Below are 23,080 nucleotides of genomic sequence, written 5' to 3'. Positions count from 1 at the left end.
TAAAGAACAAAACTGTTCCCCCTGCCTCAGGGTCTCACTTGGAGAGTGTTGAACATCGTTGCTGTTGAAGGTGGTTCTGTCTACCATAAGCTGTGCCCACCTCCTCTAAATACGTGTAATTAATTGGTATACATTATGGAAATTTGGGACATCAGAATGGTCTCTAAGCAAAAAGAAGCAAATATTATAAAATCAACTTAATTTTTGAAATAGGAAAAGGATGGAGAGTTTTAAAGAGTACCTACCTACCCGCAACTACTTTGTTTTAAAAATTTTAAGGGAGATTCAGGGTGGTTGGTTGGTTTCTACCTGACTTAGACTTTGCGTAGAGCTACATTTTCTGTAGCGTAGTCAAAATAAGCATCAATCTCAGAGTCTGAACTCTTTGCCCTGTTGCTCACTGAAGCAATGAGTCTGTTGTCTTTTTCTGCACCTTATTTGAGCAAAAGGAGAAACGGCAGATTGAGCTGATACAGTCTGTAAGGTTCTTTCTACCTGTAACACACCATTTTGTAAGAAATGAAAGTCTTTCCGAGTTGAGAGGTTGAAGGGAAATTTATGGAATATTGGCGTCACTATTTGTTAGCCCTCTGGTCTTTGCCAAGTTACTTAATCAGTGTGCCTGGTATACACAGGAGTCAATAGAGTTATAAAACTTAATGTTAAAAAACAGAATTCAGCTGAGTAAATTTGAACATCAAATTGGTTTATTCTACAGTTCATGAATCAGGCAGCATCTTAGCTAGCAAATAGAAAGGAGCTCCAAGAAGCTGTACAGAATGGAAGGTTTTTATAGGCAGAAGGGAGCAGGAAAAGGGACATTTCTAACAAAGAGTGGATTGTTTCAGGTAAGGTCACCTTCCTTGGGGAGAAGGGTGGGAGTCGTTTCAGGCAAAGTACATCACTAGAGCTGACCAGGTAATTCCAGCTTGACTGGTTAAAGTTTGTGTTCTTGAACCTACTATTAGATTAGATACTAAGTCTTGGTTTGCTGACATGGGGCTTAGCATAGGTGACTCGATTTGAGGCCTGTTTTCTTCTGTCTTTTTTTTTTTTTTAAACAGTAGTATAAATTACCCATAAGTGCACATGGAGAACTTAGAATTTACCTGGTAATAGGTGAGAACCCAAAGACGAATGGCTGCAGAGCCTCCACGTTTCCTCTCTGAATGACCACCTACCTTACGCCTGCATGGCTCTGGTCACTGTAGGGGTCAACCATCCATCGGAAGAGCTAGTGTCTTGGGGCAGTGGGTACCCACTTTCCCAGGAATGTGAAAAGACCTAAAGTTCTGAGACATAGAATTAACATACAAATATCCCCTTGGAAGATGGCTGTAACAAATCCAGCTTTCTTGAACATCAAGGGGGAAAATTAAAAACTGAAGTTTGCTAAATGTATGTTTTGCAGGTTGGACAATCTGCTCAATATGGCTTATGGAGTAAAGAGGTAATGATAGAGGTTCATGATACTCATAATCCCTTCCCATAATTGATTAGTTTCTTTGATTTTGGCAGTGACACCCTTCATGAGTTTGTGTTCAGTTTTCTTTTGCATGTACAACCTAATGAAAAGTTGCTTTTTGAAGCACGGTTGATTTGAGTATTTGTATACCACTGGATGCCACCTGATCTTTAAAAACCCCTTTATTTGTTTTATATTGATTGCATTGCGACGCTATAGCATGTGTGTGTATGTGTTGGTACCCCCTCCCTCCAATCCTGCTTAATTCATGAAGCCACTTCTAAATATATTGTAAATATATTTCTTTGCTCTTGTGGGTCGTATTGTTCAGTCCAGCATATAATGGCCATTTCATAATTTATTAATACCTTGTCAATATAGCATGTTACCGCAAGCCACACACACAGACCTTGGTTGAAACATCAGATAGTTGTATATATCTGTTGGAAGGGAGGGGGTTACTGCAACTCTTGGGCTGGGAGGGGAAAAAAATATACATCCATTGCTGTAACCAACCTCTGTTTCTATTTGTGTGTGTGTGTGTGTGTGTGTGTGTGTGGTATGTGGTGTGTGGTTTGTGTGTGTGTGTGTTTCCTATTTTGTTTAGTAGGTTTTCTCCAATGACCATTGATGGAATGACCAGTTTGGCTGGAATTAATATCCCTGGGCACCCAGGAACAGGGTGGTGTATTTTTGTGTACAACCTGGCTCCTGACGCAGATGAGAGTATCCTGTGGCAAATGTTTGGGCCTTTTGGAGCTGTCACCAACGTGAAGGTCATCCGTGACTTTAACACCAATAAATGCAAAGGTTTTGGATTTGTGACTATGACAAACTATGATGAGGCTGCCATGGCGATAGCTAGCCTCAATGGATACCGTCTGGGAGACAGAGTACTGCAGGTCTCCTTTAAGACAAACAAAACGCACAAAGCCTAATGAGCTCTTGTCCTCAGTCCATTTATATATGAAAACTATACAACAAAGGCAAGTTAAGAGAAACTTTATACATTAGTAAATGTCTTTGTAAGTCAGTGTTGAGATGGGGATAAAACGACTACTTAGCATCCTAAGAAATATGTGAGATTTTTTATTGCTAGTATTTGAATTAAAACTTCTTAAATATCTTTTATGTTTGAATATGGACAAGAGGTACAGGGTTTTTACCTGTCACATTGCATTCTATTGCCTTCTTTGAAGAAGGTGGACCTTTTAAAGTGTTTCAGCTAAGGGAAGACATTTCTTTTCTTTTTACATAACTGCCTTGAACCTGTGAGTAAATATTGAGGCTTTGTGTTGTAATTCTTCAGTTGGTTGTGTCTTTTTTTTCCCCCTTTTCTTTCTTTTTCCAATTAGCTTTGTGTTTGGTTTACATTTAAAGCATTGCTGTTATGTCTAAGAAAAGTATTTTGAAGTTTACATTTTTATTTATGAAGTTAAAAACAGTATTTATTTTGTAATTATGATTTGGGTTGGGGAAGGGGGGGGCTACATTATAAACGCTTATTGTAAGAATACTGGAGAACTTTTCGTAAAGCAGTACCTTGCCAAAGAGATAAGAGCCTCTTTGATGTGGGTTTAAAAAAAGCATCTATTTTTATAAAAAAGAAAATTTGGAGAAACTTTTTACTGGTCCTGGAACAAATATTTTGACTTGAATACTTTGAGAAATCTCTTCATATGACACCTAGTGAGCTTTTAAAATTTACCAGGAAATTTGCAGCGGTTGGAAAATTTAGAAAGATTTATGATGTAGAAAATACTACTTTTGAGATCTTTGTATGAAAGGAGTAGAATCAATGGGGGAAACACTGCTGGTTTCGTTTTTGTAATCACCAGTGGAGCGTCTGATCATCCTGGTTATTATGTGATAGGTGGCTCACATTGATTTGTGATTTTGAAACAAATAAAAAAAAATTTACAAAAGAATATATAAGAGCAGGCAAGAAATTTAAATTACCAAGAGTTGGGGGAAAAAAAAATCTGTTCTTCCTAAAGAAATCCCTTCAGATAGAGCTCATGGTGTTTAGTGATGTACTTGCAGTATTGTTTGAAGAATTGTTTTGTCTTAAGGAAAAAAGATGTTGCACATGATTTGTACTGCAGCAAATCGGCAAAAGTGATCTGAGTTGGATATATTTGAAGGTATTTTGAAAGTTACGTTCAAGGCTAACACCTGAGCTTTGTGTAATGTAAATAAGACCTTGTGTTTATGAACCTTTCAGCTAATTTGATTTTTTTTTTCCCTTACATGCCAAGTGATGTTCAGGTTTTGAATGTTTTTGTATCAGTTTTTTCCTTTGTAAATGGCATTAACATTGTTACTTGAGGTCTTGCTTAATCACTTTTGTTGTCCTGAGGACTTGAATTTACAGTGCATCAGATTTGTTGCTAATTTTGTCTGTAGATAGTCTAGCTTCAGCTGTTTATGGTGATGCTACATTTTCGTTTATAAATATGTTTGTGGTAAAAAAAAAATGAGTATAACCATAGGTTTTGAACAAATTTCCTTACATTTTTCATACAAAAATCATAAATATCTGTATGCTACTGAAATTTAACTTTGTATGATGCTTAAACCACTATTTGGGGAAATAATAAAATAAGTCTTTACCATGTATGAAAGAAATTTTAAAAAATACAAAATATTTTCTGATTAGCATCTAGCTTATAATAAATTTTCAAAAAAGCTGAAGGCAAAAATGCCTTCATCAGGATGCACTGAGAACTATATAGTTACGTCCTGCTTTTTGTATAAACTGAGATGCTCACATGCTTCCCCTTAGAACAGGCAATGTGCTATGCATAACATAGTTGTACATTATCTTTGCGGTTGCGTTGAGTTTTATTTTTTATTATTTAAAATTGTAGTTATAAAATTTTTCAGTATAGTACAGTACATATACTGTGAGGCGCGTGCTAAAGTGAATAAGCGAGTTTTCATGCTGACCCACTCAATGCTATTCAGAAATCAATTGGCTTAGCACTTTCTCATATCCTTAGGTGCATTTAGATTGTCAGAGTTAACCTTCTGCGTTTAAAAAAAAAAAAACTAAAAAACAAAATACATGTATATACTTAAAAAAAAAATAAGGTTTCCCTCCTGGGAAAACAGCAGCTACATGCTTCTTTCCTATACTACTGTAGCAAACCGAGGCATTGATGAGAGGGCATGCAAATTGTGCTTCACTTTACAGTGTTTATCAGAGCACTTATTAAAATGTAAGGCTGGTATTTATTTGAAGTTGTACAGTATGACTTAATTCACATCTGTTGGAATAGAAAATATATTCTGTTGAGTATTTAAGAGGCTGTACATGTTTTCTTTTGTGTTTGGATTCTTTGTACTTTTTCATGTTCAGTACATCAATAAACAAAGTTGAAGGGAAAGAACAGTGTGGTGAGTAGGTCTTTATACGCATTTTGGGGGCTCCTGTGCTCAGGCTTATAAACTTACCCTCTTGAATTAAGAGGTTCTCTCAGAGCTTTAGTTGAACGCTGTGTTATCTAAAGTAAGAATTCCAGAAGCATGTTAATTGAAGTAGAATGTGCAAAAAAAAAATTTTTTTGAATGACATTTCTGATAGTTAGCTTTCAAATATTACTTAATGAGTAATTTTTAGAGGAATACGTGCTTTCATCTGCTAGTTGTAAAGTTTGGGTAATTGGATACTGACATCATTCTGTTTCTCTGATTTAATAATCACCAACTTTTTTTCTTTTTTAAACAAATGAGAATTGTCCTCACACATTTACTTGAGCTAAAGAAAAACCAGAGAAGGAAGATAACTTACTCTGCTTCTGCCGGCAAGGTTTAATTCACCCGTGGGATTAACTGCTGGTGTGTGAGATTTATTTTTGTTGCCCAAGTGCCAGATTGTGAAGCGACTCTTTGAATTCAGAAACTCCCGTTTTCATTCGGTTAAGGCGGGTGTGGGTAGCACGGGTCCATGTCAGGAACTGGACCAAATCTGTGTTGCGTATACCTGTTCAGTTCTCATTACACATCCTTACCAGGTCTGTGGAGGAAGAAAAATACTTCTCGCTGATCTTTTATGTGAAGAGTCTACCTCTGTAGGACTTAAGAAAATTTGATGCACTAATGAAGTACTTCTTTTTTCTTATAAAGTGTGCTAAATGGCTTTTTAAAATTTGATATCTGTAAGTTGTTTTGTTTTTTTGTAAAAAGCCATTCTAAAGTAATTGTCCTGAATTCACAACTTAGTAGTCAAGAGCATAGCTGAGTGACAAGACAATTCCTTTTCTTCTAACATGCAATTAATCTCAAATCTCCATACCTGCTTCTTTATTATATGAATTTAATACTCTGATTTTGTGATATCAGAACATCTCCTCCCCACCCCCTTACCTCTCTCCTCTTGCATGCTTACCTGTATTTTGACTGGTTTGCATGTCAGCAGTTCTTTTATATTTGAGCAGATAGTGGAGAAATTCTCAGGAAAGAAGGTTGGTAAGACTACTAGTATACTTCAGAGATTTTTTTCACCCTTAGAATCCTTTCTCCCCTCAGGGAGAGGTAATGCAAATAATGCAAATAATCCTAGAGTATTGCAGTTCTGTGTTAGGGTTGCCAACATAAATTTTTAAATCTTAATGTCACTTTACATTATTTCAATCTGGTTGAGTAAAAGTGTTAGCAATTTAGCTTTTTGTTTAAAAAAAAAAAAGACTGAAAGAGTCCTACCCTTACTTTATGAGAGGTTCAAAAATGTAGTGAAAGCTTGTAACATCCTTTTCAGAGGGTAACCTAGAAATAAGGAAATGCATATATTTTAACAGTAACTATGTTGAAATTTTAATATATTTCCAGAAGAGTGTGCATATATTTTTATCAGAAGATACATTTAAGAGGCATTGGTTTTGATCCTTTGTATCGGTTACCATATCAGAACCTCAAACAGAAGTATTGCCCAAATCGTAACGGTTATTGTTTGAAGAACATTTATAACTTCAGTCATTGCAGGGAATGGCTCGTGTTTCTCTACTATTCTTTGTATTCTTTCTCTGAAAATTCCCAGAAATAGGCTCAATTCCCTTTAAGTTGGAAGAATTAAAACATATATACCATTAATACAGGCAGCCTGTTGACAATAGGGTTACTGAAATTAACCTCTCCAGAATTCTGGTTTATAGAAATAAACAGAAGTTGTTTTGGCTGTTCAGCATGGGCTTATTGGTTATCTGTGTACTGTGTGTTGTGCCCCAGTCTATAAAAATGACCAAGGTGTGGCTCTTACTTTTTGGAAACTGTCACCCAGATTGGAGGACAGATAAGCCACAGGGCCAGGACCACAAACAATGTCGTAAGTGCTCTGAGAGCCCAGAATAGGTTTCAGGCTAACTTGCTTTAGTTATTTTAAGTCCAGTTACAACTTGCAAAGGTGAACCTGCTTTCCCCTTCTTATGGATCCTGCTTTTCCTTTCTTGGATTTAATTACTAGCTCATTTGCGTATTTTTTTCCCTGACATTAGTGTCATTTAGTGAATCTTGAAGTGCTCTCATATGCATTAAGTTGTCCATATCCTTTCTGAAACAAAATGAAAGTTATCATATACAATAAGACACTGTTCATCTGAATAGTTGGGTTGATGGAAGAATTTGGCCAGATGTTCTTGCCCTCTGTAAACATATAACATAGGGGTGATGATTTACAAAGCACTAATATGGTAAAATACCCTGAATATTAAAAGTATGCCGACTGGCATTATTCTTTGAATTAAGACATGTCACAATCTTACGGTCTCAAATTCAATATTAACATTACTTTTAATTTAACTAAAGATGCAGGTTAAGATGTAGTAATTGATACTAACCCCCAGAAATACTTACGGGTGTTACATTTTCGAATACCGTATAGCTACCAAGAACGAACCCCCACAACGTACAGTGTCTCAAAGGGGCAGACATAAGTGTTTGCATGACATATGCTTCTCTGTTCTCACACAGTCTTGTCTTGTGCTCAAGATTTGTTCACATCTACAAGTAACTATACAGTAGAAAGAAGATCAAGAGTGCTGTGGACAAAGTACATTAAAAAGAAGAGGAAGGGAGTGGCGTGCGCGCGCGCGCGTGTGTGTGTGTGTGTGTGTTGGAAGGGTAATTTGGGTGGAAATGGGAAGTCACACAGGGTAGCAATTGAGCTGGGGCATTAAGTGGGATTTGAAAGAGATGGGGGTGGGAAGTCAAGAAGAGAACACTGATCAAAGACATGTGGGTAAGCTTCTGTCTACTTCTAGTATTTTCTGGGCAATTCAGTCATGCAATATAGACCTCTGATTTTGTTAAACATTTTAATGTCTATGACTAGTTAAATCTCAGGTGAGTCAGAAATTTGAGTCCATAATGAAATACAAAGTATCTAAACATTCAAAACTTTGCTTTTGTTCCTTTGCCCATATTTCTACTGCAGCACTAGAAATACTTACTATAATAGGTAATATGTGATTTTTTGGAGTTGCTAGGAAGGACAGTGCCTTCTTTTAAGGTAGACATTTATTTGGAGCATTTGTTTAATGTATGCAAAACAAAAGCAAAAATCCCTACAAAATCTCTCCAGTAATCTCCCCAGAACACAGACCAATCTATTTGTCAGTGTGTATATCTTTCAAACTCCGTGATTTTAGATGGTAAAGTGCTCCTTCTTTAGTGTTTATACTATTTCTAGGGCCATAGTACCCATATGACTCTTAATATTGGACTGCAGTTTATTTTCATTCTTTTTTTTTTTTTTAAGACTTTATTTATTTATTTGACAGACAGAAATCACAAGTAGGCAGAGAGGCAGGCAGAGGGAGAGAGGGAGAAGCAGGCTTCCCGCTGAGGAGAGAGCCCGATGCGGGGCTCGATCCCAGGACCCCGGGATCATGACCTGAGCCGAAGGCAGAGGCCTTAACCACTGAGCCACCCAGGTGCCCCAGTTTATTTTCATTCTTAATCCTTATTGCTCAAGAGCCACATTCCTATAAGATGAGGGGAACATTGTCTCAGATGTTCCTCAGGTATTTCCAAGATGAGGTTTTAGTTTGATAGCTTTTTACATTTTTGGGGTTTTTTGGGAGCTCAGTTTATAACCACACCTTCCCTTTTCATGAAGAACCATAGGAAAGAAAGGCAGACCATTGAAGCAGCCCTTTAGGGAGGAGGACTTGTTTGTTTATTCTGCAGGCCCCTTGGACCTACAGATTGTGGTCAGCCACATGCCATCTCTAACTCTGATTTTCATTGTACACTCCTTCCGAGAATCCTCCCTGGACAGTTTCAGAAGCCACCAGCCCCACCATGGACTTCCTTGCCGATCTGAAGAAACTGGCAGCACCCTTCTGAGTGACCCACACTTTGGAATGAAGTACAGTTGCAAGGTAGCTTTTTTCTGTGGATTGCACTGCAGATGAGACAGAGGTGAAGTGACTGTGGTGAGACGGGGGAAGGGAAGGGTATGACCCATAAATACAGGCAATGGGGCTTCCAAAAGATGCACAACTTCATTTGTTGAATGCGGAAGGAAAAGCAGCCAGTTGGGAGGTAGTTAAGCACCACGTTGAAAGTAACCCCCTCCATATGTTTCTGATCTTTTCCTTTCTCAAAAGAAAAATAGGTTTTGTGATGTTATGAGTTTTAATAATTGCAAGAAATATTGCAGGTTTTCACACCGAAAAATTCCCCAGTTACTATCAAAAAGGATAAGTAGCTATTGCTATAAATGTTCAAGCCACACATTGCAGTTGCTACTGTATTATTTAAATATTCTTTTGTAGAACTTCATCTTTTGAGAATGGTTGCTGTTGTGTGTTCTCCATATGTACCCAAGTATATGTTGAGAGGATTTTGGTTTTCAGACTTTGTTCTTAAGAGAAGTACCTATTCACACCCGTAATTGTGTGAGAAGAGTCCCTTTCAAAGCTTCTTTTTTTTTTTTTAAGATTTTTTTTTTTTTTTTTTTTTTTTTTTTTTTTATTTGACAGATCACAGGTAGGCAGAGAGGCAGGCAGAGAGAGAGAGGAGGAGGAGGCAGGCTCCCTGCTGAGCAGAGAGCCCAATGTGAGGCTCTATCCCAGGACCCTGGGATCATGACCTGAGCCGAAGGCAGAGGCTTTAGCCACTGAGCCACCCAGGCGCCCCCTTTCAAAGCTTCTTAAGCAAAGGGCTTCTCATGCTCTCTGTTTTCAGATGAAATGGCTTGAGTATCAGTTGATAGAGACCCACATGCTGTCTTTCTTAATGAGAGGCAGTTTTTTTATAAGTTTTTTTTATAAGTTGATCTTGAACTTTTTATAAGTTGATCATGAACTTCTCCAAATAAAGATGGTTTTGTGTGCGTAATGCTAGTATACTTAAAAAGTTGTGCTTTACAAATGGTTTTGGCTGTTTTCCTGAGGAGATCAGTAGCTTGACACAGTACCTTGGCACACAGGTTGGGATGCTCTGTTTTAAATATTTTTTAAAACTTCCTTTTGGTAATTCTTTCATTAAATATACATTGAGCACCTGCTCTGTGCCAGTAGCTGAGCCATGCTTCTGGGCTTAACATTTAATTTATGTCCAGTTTTTCTCCGGTTTTGAGCTGGAAGACATTTTGGGGGTCTTGTTCAGCAGATGTGTGCGTCCGTCCCAGAGATGGTGAGGTTCTCAAAGGTTCTTTTGCTAATTAATGTGAGACCTGGCACTTGAATCCAGCCCTCCTAACTCCTGGCTCTTTGCCCTTCACTATAATTGAGTACTAAAACACGTGCTAAATTAACTTGTATAAACTGTGTTCTTTTGTGGAATCAGATTTCTTAAATACTGCCAGATATATATGGCATCTAGAAGTTGAACATAGGCAGGTGCATACATTTTATCATGAGGCACTTGATGCTATTTTAATCCCTGTGGATAATTTCAATCAATAATAATACAGTTCCTGTGGAAAATTTATAAAGTACAAAAAGCACAAATCAGAATTAACTCATTCTTGTGAAAAAGATATTTGAGCACCTCTTTTTCTCTGGCATATTTATTTATTTATTTATTTATTTATTTTTCTTTCTCTGACATTTTTAAAGTCATGATTATGTATCTAGTCTTTTTTTTTTTTTTTTAAGATTTTATTTATTTATTTATTTGACAGAGAGAGAGATCACAGGCAGGCAGAGAGGCAGGCAGAGAGAGAGGAAGAAGCAGGCTCCCTGCTGAGCAGAGAGTCCGATGCGGGACTCGATCCCAGGACCCTGGGATCATCACCTGAGCCGAAAGCAGAGGCTTTAACCCACTGAGCCACCCAGGCGCCCCTGTATCTAGTCTTTTAAACAACAATCTTTAACATTCACATTTGCTTTTTGGTTTTCTTTTGATAAGGATTCTTTCCCCCTTTTTTGGTTTTGTTCCAGGTGTGTATGGAGAGTTTTTTTATTTTTTGTTTTGTTTTGTTGTTTTAGACATAAACTAATGCATTCTGATTTGGGTTTAAGACCTGGCACGTGAAAGCCGTTGCTGGTTTTTTATGGTATCAGATTGCTGCTGACATTTTCTCATGGAGGGCTTAAGTTCAGGGTCTCTACATGGTTTTCCATTACAACTCCATTGCTGCAGGCTAAAGACCAGTTGACGTCCAGAAACCAGGTTGATGTCTCCAAGCATTATGTTGTGGAGATGCCTAAAATGTCTGCTTGCCATTATCTACGGCGGGTATGTGGTTGTGAGGGTCACCTAAGCAGCTGGGGCCTGAATGGGGAGAGAGCTATGAAATTACTACTTCTTCTTATGCACAGAAGACATATAGATGTCCAAGAGTACTGAATAAGTCAACTGCTTCTCTCCTTTCTCTCTTTAGCAAAAGGAAATGCTGGACGAGGAGAGGATGATGAGGCACCTAATTGTGGGTGAGTAATTTTTCTTTCTCCTTCCATGCGTCTCTGATTGCAGTGATCTTCCCTCTTGCAAAGGTCTGAGTAAATACTAGCTCCTTATTGCTTGTGCTCAGAGAAGTAGCTGATGGTAGAAGAGCATTTTTAAAAGGATTGAGGAGGCTGAAAGACGCTTGTTAGAGTGCACCTGGATCCTGCCATGACATCACAGGCGGACCATAAACAGCTCTCCAGAAAGCACAGCAGCCTTTTTTCACCCCTTTCTTAACAATGAGACGTAGATTGGGCTTGTTCTCTATTCAAGCATCCTTATGAGTAAATGTCTATTTTTACGGTAGAGCTGCACTTTAAAAATAGCTCCAATCAGTACGACTCTTTTCCCCCATATGTTAAAAAGTTATACATGAGTTAAAATATCTCATTGCTTAAATTCTTCCAGACACAAGGCAGTTTTCCTTTTCTTTTTGGGGGGGGGGCAGAAGTTCGGGGGAGGATTAAGTACAAAATAAGGACTTTCTGTCTAGGCCGCATCAACCCTGTTTGTTCTTGGAGACTTTTTTTTTTTTTTTTTAACCAGTAGCAGGGCTTTTAAACCGAGATTTGAGATTTCTGACTGTTAAAAAATTCATTAATATTTGGCGGGTACAGTCTTCTTCCTGGAGCGATTGTTTATTTTTGTTGCTGAGAGCAATTAGCTAGAACAGTCACAGTTGCAGCTGTTAGATACTATAAGCTCCAGCGGAGATCACAAAAGGCCTTATGCCCATTTAGAGTCTGTATTTGGATTGTTTTTAACGGGTGGTTCTTCTGGAGTCTACTCTGTTACCAAATTCGATTGGGTGATCCTGAGCCAAATCAGATGTACAATGGGATCATCAGCATGCTGTGCTGATCAGAGTCACTTAAACACCTTGCTCTGTGGAAGCCAGGATGCTACAGAATGAACCTCTCCCATTCTTCCTGAGTCCTCCCTGTGCAAACCTGAACGTGGTTCATCCGAAAGCATCGTGCGCTTTTCTCAGTAATTTGTCCTTTGCTTTTACTCCTTGTTTGTTGCTCTTGATTTGTTGGGGCTTTTGTGGGATAATCTACATGTGCAAGTGTGAGAAGGATTCACAGAACAGTCTGGTGCCTCAGATTTATATCTGTAGTGAAGAATGACTTCTTAGATAATCTTGGCTCCAATTTAATGCCTGAGACTTCCCCAAACAGCAGCTCAAATGAAGGGATTGTGGGTTTCACGGTTTTTATCACATCTTTTGCCTTTGAATGTACTTTTGATAGAAGAGGGTATATGTGTATACATATTTAATAGTCCTCTTGCTTTAGGACTCATCATATACTTTTATATACATTTTTACATTTGAATGTCACAGCAACTTGTGAGGCAGGGAATTCTAGATTGTCCCCATATTTTGGAAGAGTAGATAGCCTTGAAGTTAGTGGGTAGCCAGCCACCTGCTTAACTGTTCTGTACTGTGGCTATTTGCTTTTGTACAAAAAAGAAAATATGTATTTCGTGTGTTTTACTGCCAGTGTACTAAGCTGAAGCAGGTTGATGAACTCTGCTTTATTTTAAAGGCTGCTAGAGATTGCTTTAATGCCCAAGACTAGTATATAGTGACTTCTTGGAAAGTTTAGAGTAGAATTAGAATATGTTTTTTTTAATCTCTATTTGGGGAAATATTTTGGGAATATTGGAGGGTTTTGGTAATTGTATTATAAGTGGGAATCTAAAATGACCAGTGAAAATTTGTTTCCTGCTAGCTAGCCTAAATTAATTAGGAGTCAATACATTTTGTTAAGATTTAGACACTTACATGAAGATATTTTTAGAGCAGCCTTTCAAATGGCAATTGATTGACCAGATGGCTATCTGTTTGATTAGCCAGCTTTAATCTATTATTACTAAGTCAAGTGTAGTATTTCTCCTTTAATCACACCCTCCAATAAAAGTTTTCATATAGTTGGAGAGGTATGAACACCTGTAAACTAAAAATCTAGTTTTTTGGTTTTGTTTTAAATATTTTATTTATTTATTTGAGAGAGAGATAGAGAGCGTGAAAGTGGGGAGGGTCAGAGGGAGAAGTAGACTCCCTGCTGAGCAGGGGGCCCAATGAGGGGCTCAATCCCCAGGACCCCGGGATCACGACCTGAGTCGAAGGCAGATGCTTAACCAACAGAGCTGCCCAGGTGCCCCTGTTTTGTGTGTGTGTGTTTGTTTGTTTTAAAGTAAGGTCTGTGCCCTCTGTGGGGCATGAACTCCCAACCGTGAGATCAAGTTGCATGCTCCACCACGGCCAGCCAGGTACCCCTAATCTAGTAACTTTAACAAATTTTCCTATAAAATTTTTCTCTCTTTGGGTGACTTTATTTTTCAACAATGCTATAGTCCCAAAAAATCATGATTTGAATTGAACACACAAAAATTTCAGCAAAATGCAAGACATTATCCCCTTTCCCTTTCTGAATAAGAGTAAATAACTGTAATATGAATTATTTTTTTTAAAAAGATTTTATTTATTTATTTGACAGAGATTGCAAGTAGGCAGAGAGACAGGCAGAGAGAGAGAGGAGAGAGAGATGTGAGCAGAGAGCCCGATGTGGGGCTCGATCCCAGGACCCTGGATCATGACCTGAGCTGAAGGCAGAGGCTTTAACCCGCTGAGCCACCCAGGCGCCCCTGTAATATGAATTATTGATGGCTTTCTTGTTTCTACAAACTTTTTGAGACCATTTCTCAACGTTTTTAAACCTTTTGGAAACCTAACCAGTATATTAGAGGGCAATATAACTACTAGGTTTAAAGTATGTTTATTGGACAAGGTTTTTTTTAATACTCAGATTTGATTATGAATACATTTGAAGGCAGTGTGGCAGCATTATCTTGGATAAAGGAAAGACTCAACAGAGATGCCATTAAGTGAGATAAGAGGGATGTGGAAACGTGGCTAGATGGGTTGGCCAGAATACCTGAATGGAGGAGTGTGAAGGCACCTCAGTGTGATGCTGTCCTTTTTGTTGCAATGAATGCACCGGGGAGGTGAGGTCGTACTGATGAATCAGTGAAAACCTCATTAGGAAGACTGCTTGATAATTTAATACAGAGATCCTGAGATTGTGAAGAGTAGGCAGCTAGGTATATTAGCCTCAAAGTAAAGCATCAGATCTTAGCTGAAACATGTCTCAAATATTACAGCACTTCTCAAATATTTTATCTTCCACGGTGGTTCTCATGATCACTTTTGAGCTTGACACTCATTTTTGAAACTTAGGAGCATTAATATTGAGGCTCACCCCCAGATTCTTGTTCTCTGGCCTTATGATAAATTCTAGATGGGCTTCATAGTGCAGGGAGGTTTTTCAGCCAAGGTAGAGACATCTTGGTATAATGGTTAATGGGCTTTAAAAGATTTAGGAATACAGGGTGTTCCTATTCTGTCTCTTTCTTTTTCCTTTTCTGTTGTAGTCTTTTCAGGTTCCAGGAAGCCTGTTGTTATCTGTTCCTACCTCATTTTTTTTTAAAGATTTTATTTATTCATTTGACAGACAGAGATCACAAGTAGGCAGAGAAGCAGGCAGAGAGAGAGGAGGAAGCAGGCTCCCCACCGAGTAGAGAGCCCCATGCGGGGCTTGATCCCAGGACCCTGGGATCATGACCTGAGCCGAAGGCAGAGGCTTTAAACCACTGAGCCACCCAGGCACCCCCCTACCTCATTTTTCACCTAGAAAACTTATATTTGACTATGTATTTGGGTCAAGCACCATGCTAAACACTTTATATACAGTATATGTATCGATCTTAAAATCACAAGGAGGTACTGTAATAATCCCTATTTATCAGAGCAATAAAATGAGATTTGAAGAAGTACAGAAACTTGTCTAGGACTACAGTTAGTAAGTCACTCAAGCGCTTTAGCTTTGTATCTGACTTCAAGCAACACTTGATATTGTCATGGTTAATAGTGGGCAGCCATGTTGTTAGGTATTTGGTTTTACTCTAAAATGAGGTGGTTTGGGTTTACTGCTGCAAATACATCTCCTCTTGGAAAAGAGTCCTGCTGGGGTGTTTTGGAGTGTGTGTGTGTTTGTTTGCAAAGTCCGTAATACATAGATATGTTTGTTCATGTTTTAGCTCACTTTCTAGAATGGGGAATTCCCCAGAGTAGGATGTTTCTATGATTCAGCTTGGTGTTCTTTTTCCTCTGTGTCCACTATAGCACCTTGCACATTGTGAGCATTCAGCCTACTTGTAGAATACATAAAGGGAAGGATGAAGTTTGAGGAGCTGCTGTCTATTCCGAATTTGAGTTGGTATGAGACCTAGTTTATTCTTTTTTTTTTTTTTAAGATTCTTAAAAAATTTATTTGACTGAGCGAGCGTGTGCGTGCACACAGATGGAGAATGAGAAGGAGAAGCAGACTCTTTGCTGAGCAGAGAACCTGATGCAGGGCTTAATCCCAAGACCCGGAGATCATGACCTGAGCCAAAGGCAGACAACGATTAACCGACTGAGCCACCTAGGCATCCCTAGACCCAGTATATTCTTAAATGTGTTTTCTCTGTCAGGAAATTAATGCTTGTAGTATCTGTGTTTGTTTGTTTCTTTTTTAAAGAATTTATTTATTTATTTGACCGAGCGAGATCACAAGTAGGCAGAGAGGCAGGCAGAGAGAGAGGGAAGCGGGTTCCCCGCTGAGCAGAGACCGCCCCCCCCCCGCCCGCCGATGTGGGGCTCGATCCCAGGACCCTGGGGTCATGACCTGAGTCAAAGGCAGAGGCTTTAACCCACTGAGCCACCCAGGAGCCCCTAGTATCTGTGTTTCTTAAACATTTCAGGTTTGCTTGCTTGTTTTGAGGGCGAGTCAGGGTCAGAAATAATAACTAAATTGTAAAATGATGACCCCAGGGAAAGTATGGGGAAGGGATTATGGTGCTCCAGGAGGAAGTACAAGTCTGCCCACCCAGGGACTTCTGATACGCATTCTGTTTCTGTTCTTGAGTAGAAAGGTCTTCTAAATGTGAATGTTAGGGATATGAACAGTTAATGTCTTTTCTCTTGGACAATGTATAATCTGGTTCTATGTCTGTATAGCATTTGTATCAGTGAGAATGAGACAGAAACGTAAAGAGAAGTTGAAATGTCTTTGGCCTAGTTTCTCAGGGGTCCCAGGTGACCTGGTATTGGTGTACATTTATAAACACGAGATTTCACGGTTCTTCCCTTTTTTATGGAAATATTATGGTGTTAATAGCCAGAAGAGTAACATGGCCTCTTTGAATTTACTCTAGGTAATAGAATATTCCCTGCTTAGAGCTTATAGCTTGACTAATGTTATTTCTTGACTACATCTAAGTCCTAAGAGAGTCATGCCAGAATATCAGGATGTTACATGCAGTATCTTTATTCAGGCTGCTAAAATACAACATTAGAGACAGGTAGGTTCCTAAACAGCAAGAGGATATTCCTCACAGTGGTGGTGGCTGTACATCTGAGATCAGGGTTCCTGCCTGCCTAGGTTCTGGTGAGGGTCTTCCTTCAGGTTGCATACTGCCAACTTTTTGTTGTGATCTCACATAGTGAAAAGAGAGCAAGCCAATTCTCTGGCCTCTTTGCAGGAGGACACTAATCCCTTTCGTGAGAGTCTACTCTCATGACCTCATTATCTCCCGAAGGCTCCACTCCACATGCCATCACACTGGGGATTCCATTTCTACATGTGCATTGTGGGGCGGGGGAGGGGGAGGCGGGTACAAATACCCCATCCATAACATTCTGTGTGGAGTTCTGGCATATATTTAAACAGATATCTCTTTAAATCATCTCAGACTCTCATTGTATAAAACTGTGTTGTCATAATGACTTTCTTCTGTTGAATGTCAACCATGACCCAGTCAGGAGTCTGGGCATTTCAAATGAGTTGTTGCTAGTTTTCATGGTAATTCTGAAAGGTGCATCATATCATCCTTCTATTACAGATAGGAAAACCCAAGGGTTGAAGAGACAAAGCAACCCCTGATGGGGAGGGGGTGTTTTAGCTTCTTTTATCATTGCTAAATTAAATGGAAAAGAGAGTTCTTCATGTCCAGATAGGTCAATGGTCAATTATGTATTTGGTAACTAAAGTATGCCCAGGGAATGCATTTGGGGACTGGGACTCCGATTATTTCCTTTGTGTCTTGTGGTACCTGCACCTCCAAGAAATCGGAAAGCTCGCAGGCTGTAATGGAACCTAGTTCAGATTAAAGTCTTTATTTTTCTGCCTCCAGAGAGGAGAGAATGTTTGTCCTTTATGTGGTAACATACACAGTTACCCTACTGCTTTCTGTGTGTAGAAAATTATGACGGTACAAGTCGTGGCTGTTTCTGTTTTTAGTGTTTCCTGATGGTCGTGCATACTCTAGCACCTGTAAGGAGTACCTAAGCCTGTGGATTAATTGGACTAAATGCCTTCATTTGGCTGGTGAGCAACTTGGGTAGAAGAGAAGCGATTGGCTTGACGAATGTTGAGCACTTGCTGTGTGATTAGAATTGCAGGCCTCCAAGTACCAGGCTGTAATTTAGAAATTGAGCAGGATCAGGTGAAATGATACTTGGAAATACATTTTGCAGTAGCACTCACTATCTAAATTGAAGTGCATAGAAATGGAAGGTATGATTTTTTCTAAACTGCACAGTATCTTAGGCTGGGTCTCATTACTTACCATTACCACCCTTCCAACCTTCAACGTCATGTAATTTTGGTTCCCAGATTAGATTGCTAATAAATTATTGTAGTACATAGAACAAGAGTGTTGTTGGACTCTGTTCTCTAAGGTCTTGCTATTCTAAATATTGTCCATGGATCAGCAGCACTGATACCACCTGGGAACTTGTTAGAAATGCAGACTCACTGGGTCTCTGTCCTCCAACCTACTGAACCATGATCTGCATTTTTATGGAATTACCAGGTTGATGCATATGCACATTAAAATTTGAGAATCCGTGCTCTCAGGCAGTGTTTCTCAAATTTGAATGTGCTTAAGATGGACCCAGAGAACTTCTTAAAACAGTATCCTGGGCTCAGAGATTGATTCAGTATGTCTGGAATGCATGCATTGGAAGTTGTCCTGTCTCTGCATACCTTGCAGCAGTGTTTGGATGGCCTCTGGGGTTGGGTTATTCCCTCTATCATTTGGTTGGCTGAACTCCATGAAGTTAAGAACCTGTGTAGCCAGTTCTCTGGGTACTTTTTACCAAGGGCTGAAGGTGGAGTCCACAACAGTTTTACCCTTACTTACTGAAAAGTTATCCTGAGAAGGACTGAGGTTGATGGGAAAGTGTTCTGTTGTCACTATGAGAAGGGAAGATACATTTATATAGATAAATACATATGTAAGGATAAATAGAACAGGGAAATAATAATTGAACGGTTTCCAGGAAGCCTCTGAATGGGTTGGCCGGAAGCATTGCCCTCTTTATTCTCAAAAAGGAAGAATTGTGTATTTCAGCTTTTCTAAGATTCCACTTCCTTCTAAGAACTCTTCATAATTTCTCATCGCTACCCTTGCCAAGTACCACAAACAGTGATCAGAACTCAGCAGCCTACTTGGCCAGCCAATCTTTCCTTTTTAAATCAATTTAAGGCAGTTTTGTGTATGGAGGGTTGGCTGCTTACTACTTTGGCTCAAGGTGTTTTTCTGTGTTTATCCATTGAGAGCATAGGTACCTTTAAGGCTTATAAATGATTCTTTTGATCAGTGTGGTCAGGAAGTAGGGAGCCCCACCCTTGTATGACTGCTACATTTGCAGGGAGGTAGATGCCTTTCCATAACTATGTTTATATTCATCTCAAAATGAAAACTCTTAGAGTTTAAATATATTCTTGTTTGTATCATGAAATTTTTAAAAAACATTGGGCCTGGTACATTCACACTCCAACCCCTCCAAGTAAACTTTTCTAGAGCATTTTTTCCCTGCAATATTTAAACCATTGTTAATCTTTTTTGTTGGCCTTAAGTATTCTATACGTCCTAATAAAAGAAAAAAGTTGCTTCGCTACTTGTGGGTGTGATAACTCAGCAAACTTTGTGTTTTAAATTTGGTGGTGAAGCTTGGGTATGTGGGATTTTGCTCCTTGCCCTTAATTTTCAACATCCTCCTATAATAATAAAAGGCAACTCATTCATCAGTTGATAAAGTGACTGCTGAGAGTAGAAGTTTCTTCTGTGCCAGTTATCAGGATTTTAAAATTCATGCTCTCTGGCAGTTTCTTTTGTTTTGACTTTTTCTGCTTTTGGAATAGAGCTGAAAGTTGGAAGGTTATTTTCTGGAGAATGTGCCCTAGGAAGAAGGCTTAGTGTTCATTTTGGGCATGATATATATATATATATATATATATGCACTTACTATATTGCAAGAAATTGTGGTATCACAGAACCATCAGGTAGCTCAGGAAGTTTTAGGTGGAAGGGACCATGGGATTAGAATAATAAAACCAGTGCTTCATCGAGTATCCCATTAGCTGAGTGCTGTGTGAGGTACTGCACAATTCCATACACTAACTTTTGTGCATTCCATTCTTAACAGCTGAGAAAACATGGCCTTAAATAAATCCCCAAGATTTATTGGCAGAGCTGAGATTTTAAATTTGGATTTGAACATGGGGTCTGGAACCTACTCTCAACATGTGCCATATTTTGTGGAAAGCTAGGTAAAAAAGACATGAGCCCATGCGGCCATTAGAAATGAAAATGCCTCATGCCTACCTCAAAGTTTTAAAGCTTTAAAAGTATTCATAATCTTGTGAAATAGATAGGGTAGATGCTAACGTGCTCTTTTACAGATGGGATTGGGCTGGATAGGTAAGAACCTAAAACTCAACCAGGGGGGCTCCTGGCTGGCTCAGTTGGTTAAGCATCCGACTTTTGATTTCAGGCTTGGGTTGAGATCTCAGGGTCATGAGAGCCTACCTAGGGCTCCACACTCAGTGCAGAGTCTGCTTGAGATTCTCTCTCTCCCTCCTTCCCCTGTTCTTCCCCCCATGTGTGTGCATTCTCTCTCAAAATGAATAAATAAAATCTTAAACAAACAAAACACCAACAAAACCAGTCTAAAACTAAGCCAGGTGGAGGAAGGACTGGCTGAATTGAACAAGGTTGGTAAATGGCAGAGCCTCTGAGCAAACACTCACCATTGTTGACTCCAAACCTGGATAGGTTTCCCATGCTTAGTCTAACAGTTTGTTACAAGTGTATTTAAAAGAGGCTGGAAAAGTTGTTAGCAGAATAGTTGAGAATTATAAACATCTCATGGAGAAAGGCTTGTAAAATTGAAATGCATTAGTAGTTGGGGATCTAATCTAATAACACTTAATACCCGTGTCTTTAGAACTTAATTTTCTTAGGAAAACGTTTTAAAATGCCCTGCCTCTTTAAAAGTGAAGTATTCTTCCCAGTGGATTATTTGCACTTATTGTAGAGGTTTGTTCATCTTTTGGCTTATGTTGCAGCTGAATGTTTGCCTCATTAATTTTTGTCTACATAAAATGTCTTACTTACCTTGAGACCATTTTTGGCCTCTTGGCTTTAGAGACATTTGGAGTTGAAGGTAGTGTCCCGTATGAGCACTTGAGACTTCGACAGTGAATGTTGGGGGGATGGGTTTTTTTCCTCCCACAGGGTTACTTAGCTTTTGTTACGACCTATCAGGCCCACATGTCTGGCTTTATATCTAGTCATGTGTTCTTCCTGTCTGGTCAACACAGGCTTGGGAAGTGACTTGACGACCCTGCCCTGAGAGCCTGCTCGAGAGGGTTGGCAAACTCCCCTGGTCCTGCTGTGATTCCCTCAGGCTTGTGAGGGACGACAGATGGTTGAGCTAAACTCGGAGCCACCCCTCCACATAATGAAGAAAAATGACCAGCCTCCTGGTAAGTGGAAATCAGAACCCGTGCACCTTTAATTCTGATAAACAGGACATTAAAACAAACACAAAGTGAAGAAGGGAGAGGAAAAGCTTTCACAGGCTACTAGTCTGTTTCGTTGATACTCTTAACACTTATTAGTAGGAGATCTTTACATACCCATTTTTTCATCTAGATATTCACTACACGGAAACTACTGAGACTGGGAAATAATCCTGTGTGCCTTTTTGGGTATAAATAATCCCTGTATATGCCAAAAATGTTGAGTCAGGATCCAAGTAGGATTGGAGAGTTGCTTTCAGTACTACGTGAGCAGCCTGGGGCCTGCTGTGCTCCTAGCTCCTTTCATGCTTGTCTGCCTCTCCAGTAACTCGTGTGAAGTTGCAGCCCTCATGGCCCAGGCTTTTGTATCTGACCTCTGTTAAGTGGACCCTTGGTATTTGACTCAAGAATGGCTAGTATGTGTAGTCTAGCCAGTGAGTGACTTGGGCAGTTACAGAGTGGAAGCCAGTTGGTGGAGTATAGAGAAGCAGACAGGCAGAGTAGCTGGTGGTCACAAGAATGAAGAGTCTTGAACATGGGTGGCCTGGCGCCCCTCTAGTTACTTTCGCTCCATTTTTTGTCTCTGTGAAGCATGTGGCTCAACTCTTATAGAGTCTGTCTTCCTCGTTGCTGTGTGTACCTTATGACGACCCTCCCTTATGTAAGCGGGCCTGCTGACAGCATGTCTGCGGGTGCTAGAGCACAGTGCTTGTGCGGGCAGTCAGATTGCTTGGCTTCTGTGCCAGTTCTGCCCATTCCAGGTTGATGAACTCTTGCATAAGGTTGTTACCCTCTGTAAGCATCTGTTTCCTTTCCCTATAAAATGAGAAAATGGTACCTGCCTCAGAGTGTTGGAAGGATTAATGTGTAGCAGGTGGAGCCTGTCACGTAATGCCTCATACATGGTGTGTGTGCTCAAGAGATGTTGGCTGCCGTTACTTACTGTGGTTGCTGTCCTTATCACCTGGAGACTGATGGATGTTCTTCCCTTTGCTGAGAGAGTACGAACGACCAGAGCTATTGTTGTCTACTTCTTGTCCACCGGTATAATTGTGTATGATTGTGTGAACAGTGACATTAAATCAGATAAGACTTTACTTTCCCTTCCCTAAGCCCCTTGAAACTCTGTCAGCCTGCTCTTTGTTCACAAACCTGAGGCTGTTTTTGACTGTTCTGTGAGAGAGAAACATCTAGTATGCAAAGAGAACCTTAAATTCCATGAGCGTCCAAGGGATGATCACACCTGGATGAAACCATATTTACATGACGTCTTCCATCAGTACAGGTATACTTTGATTGTTTCTCTGCCAAATCTATTATAAAAAAGAAAGGAATTTTAGTGACATTCCTATGTATTTTCCCAAATAACTGTTGTTGTTCACTGAAACACACAAACATGCCACAATCTTTTGACCATCTCTCTTGTCCTTTGATGACCAAGGCTCTCTAGGCTCTCTTCCTGTTGGCACCTGGAGTAGGAGAAGAAATTAAGCAAAGGTGGTCTTTTATCTCTGGACTGTTCACCTTTGGTTCAGTGCTCAGTGCTCCACTGTTTATGTGCTGGAAAGAGAAGTAAAAAGTAATTATTAAAGAGAACTTCCCCACTGCCAGTGCTGTGACTTGCTTCTTTGGCAGTCAACTTTTATTTATTTATTTTTTTTTAAAGTTTTATTTATTTATTTATTTGAGAGAGAGAGAGAGAGAGACAGTGAGAGAGTGCATGAGTGAGGAGAAGGTCAGAGGGAGAAGCAGACTCCCCATGGAGCCGGGAGCCCAATGCGGGACTCGATCCCAGGACTCCAGG

The 23,080-nt window shown here is 39.5% G+C and overlaps 1 protein-coding gene across 20 annotated transcripts in view; it reads left to right on the top strand.

Annotated features, from left to right (window-relative positions):
- Positions 1 to 23,080, top strand: part of ELAVL2 (ELAV like RNA binding protein 2) — a 286,534-nt gene that overhangs the window by 166,628 nt on the left and 96,826 nt on the right. For 9 of the 20 annotated variants that reach the window (XM_047699246.1, XM_047699247.1, XM_047699257.1 and 6 more), the window contains 2 exons: positions 1,412 to 1,450; positions 2,073 to 4,502. In XM_047699246.1, coding sequence (XP_047555202.1) covers positions 1,412 to 1,450; positions 2,073 to 2,403 — 370 coding nt within the window. In that variant the 3' untranslated portion in view covers positions 2,404 to 4,502. Of the gene's footprint in view, positions 1 to 1,411; positions 1,451 to 2,072; positions 4,503 to 8,650; positions 8,845 to 11,294; positions 11,344 to 21,075; positions 21,241 to 23,080 lie in introns of those variants that run through there. The other 11 variants (XR_007122201.1, XR_007122202.1, XR_007122203.1 and 8 more) reach the window with 6 other exon arrangements.

The sequence above is a fragment of the Lutra lutra genome, chromosome 13 (assembly GCF_902655055.1).
Source record: "Lutra lutra chromosome 13, mLutLut1.2, whole genome shotgun sequence".
In the NCBI taxonomy this organism is placed as follows: domain Eukaryota; kingdom Metazoa; phylum Chordata; class Mammalia; order Carnivora; family Mustelidae; genus Lutra; species Lutra lutra.
The sequence above is the reverse complement of the archived record's forward strand: the minus strand, read 5'-3'. Positions and strand labels throughout refer to the sequence as shown.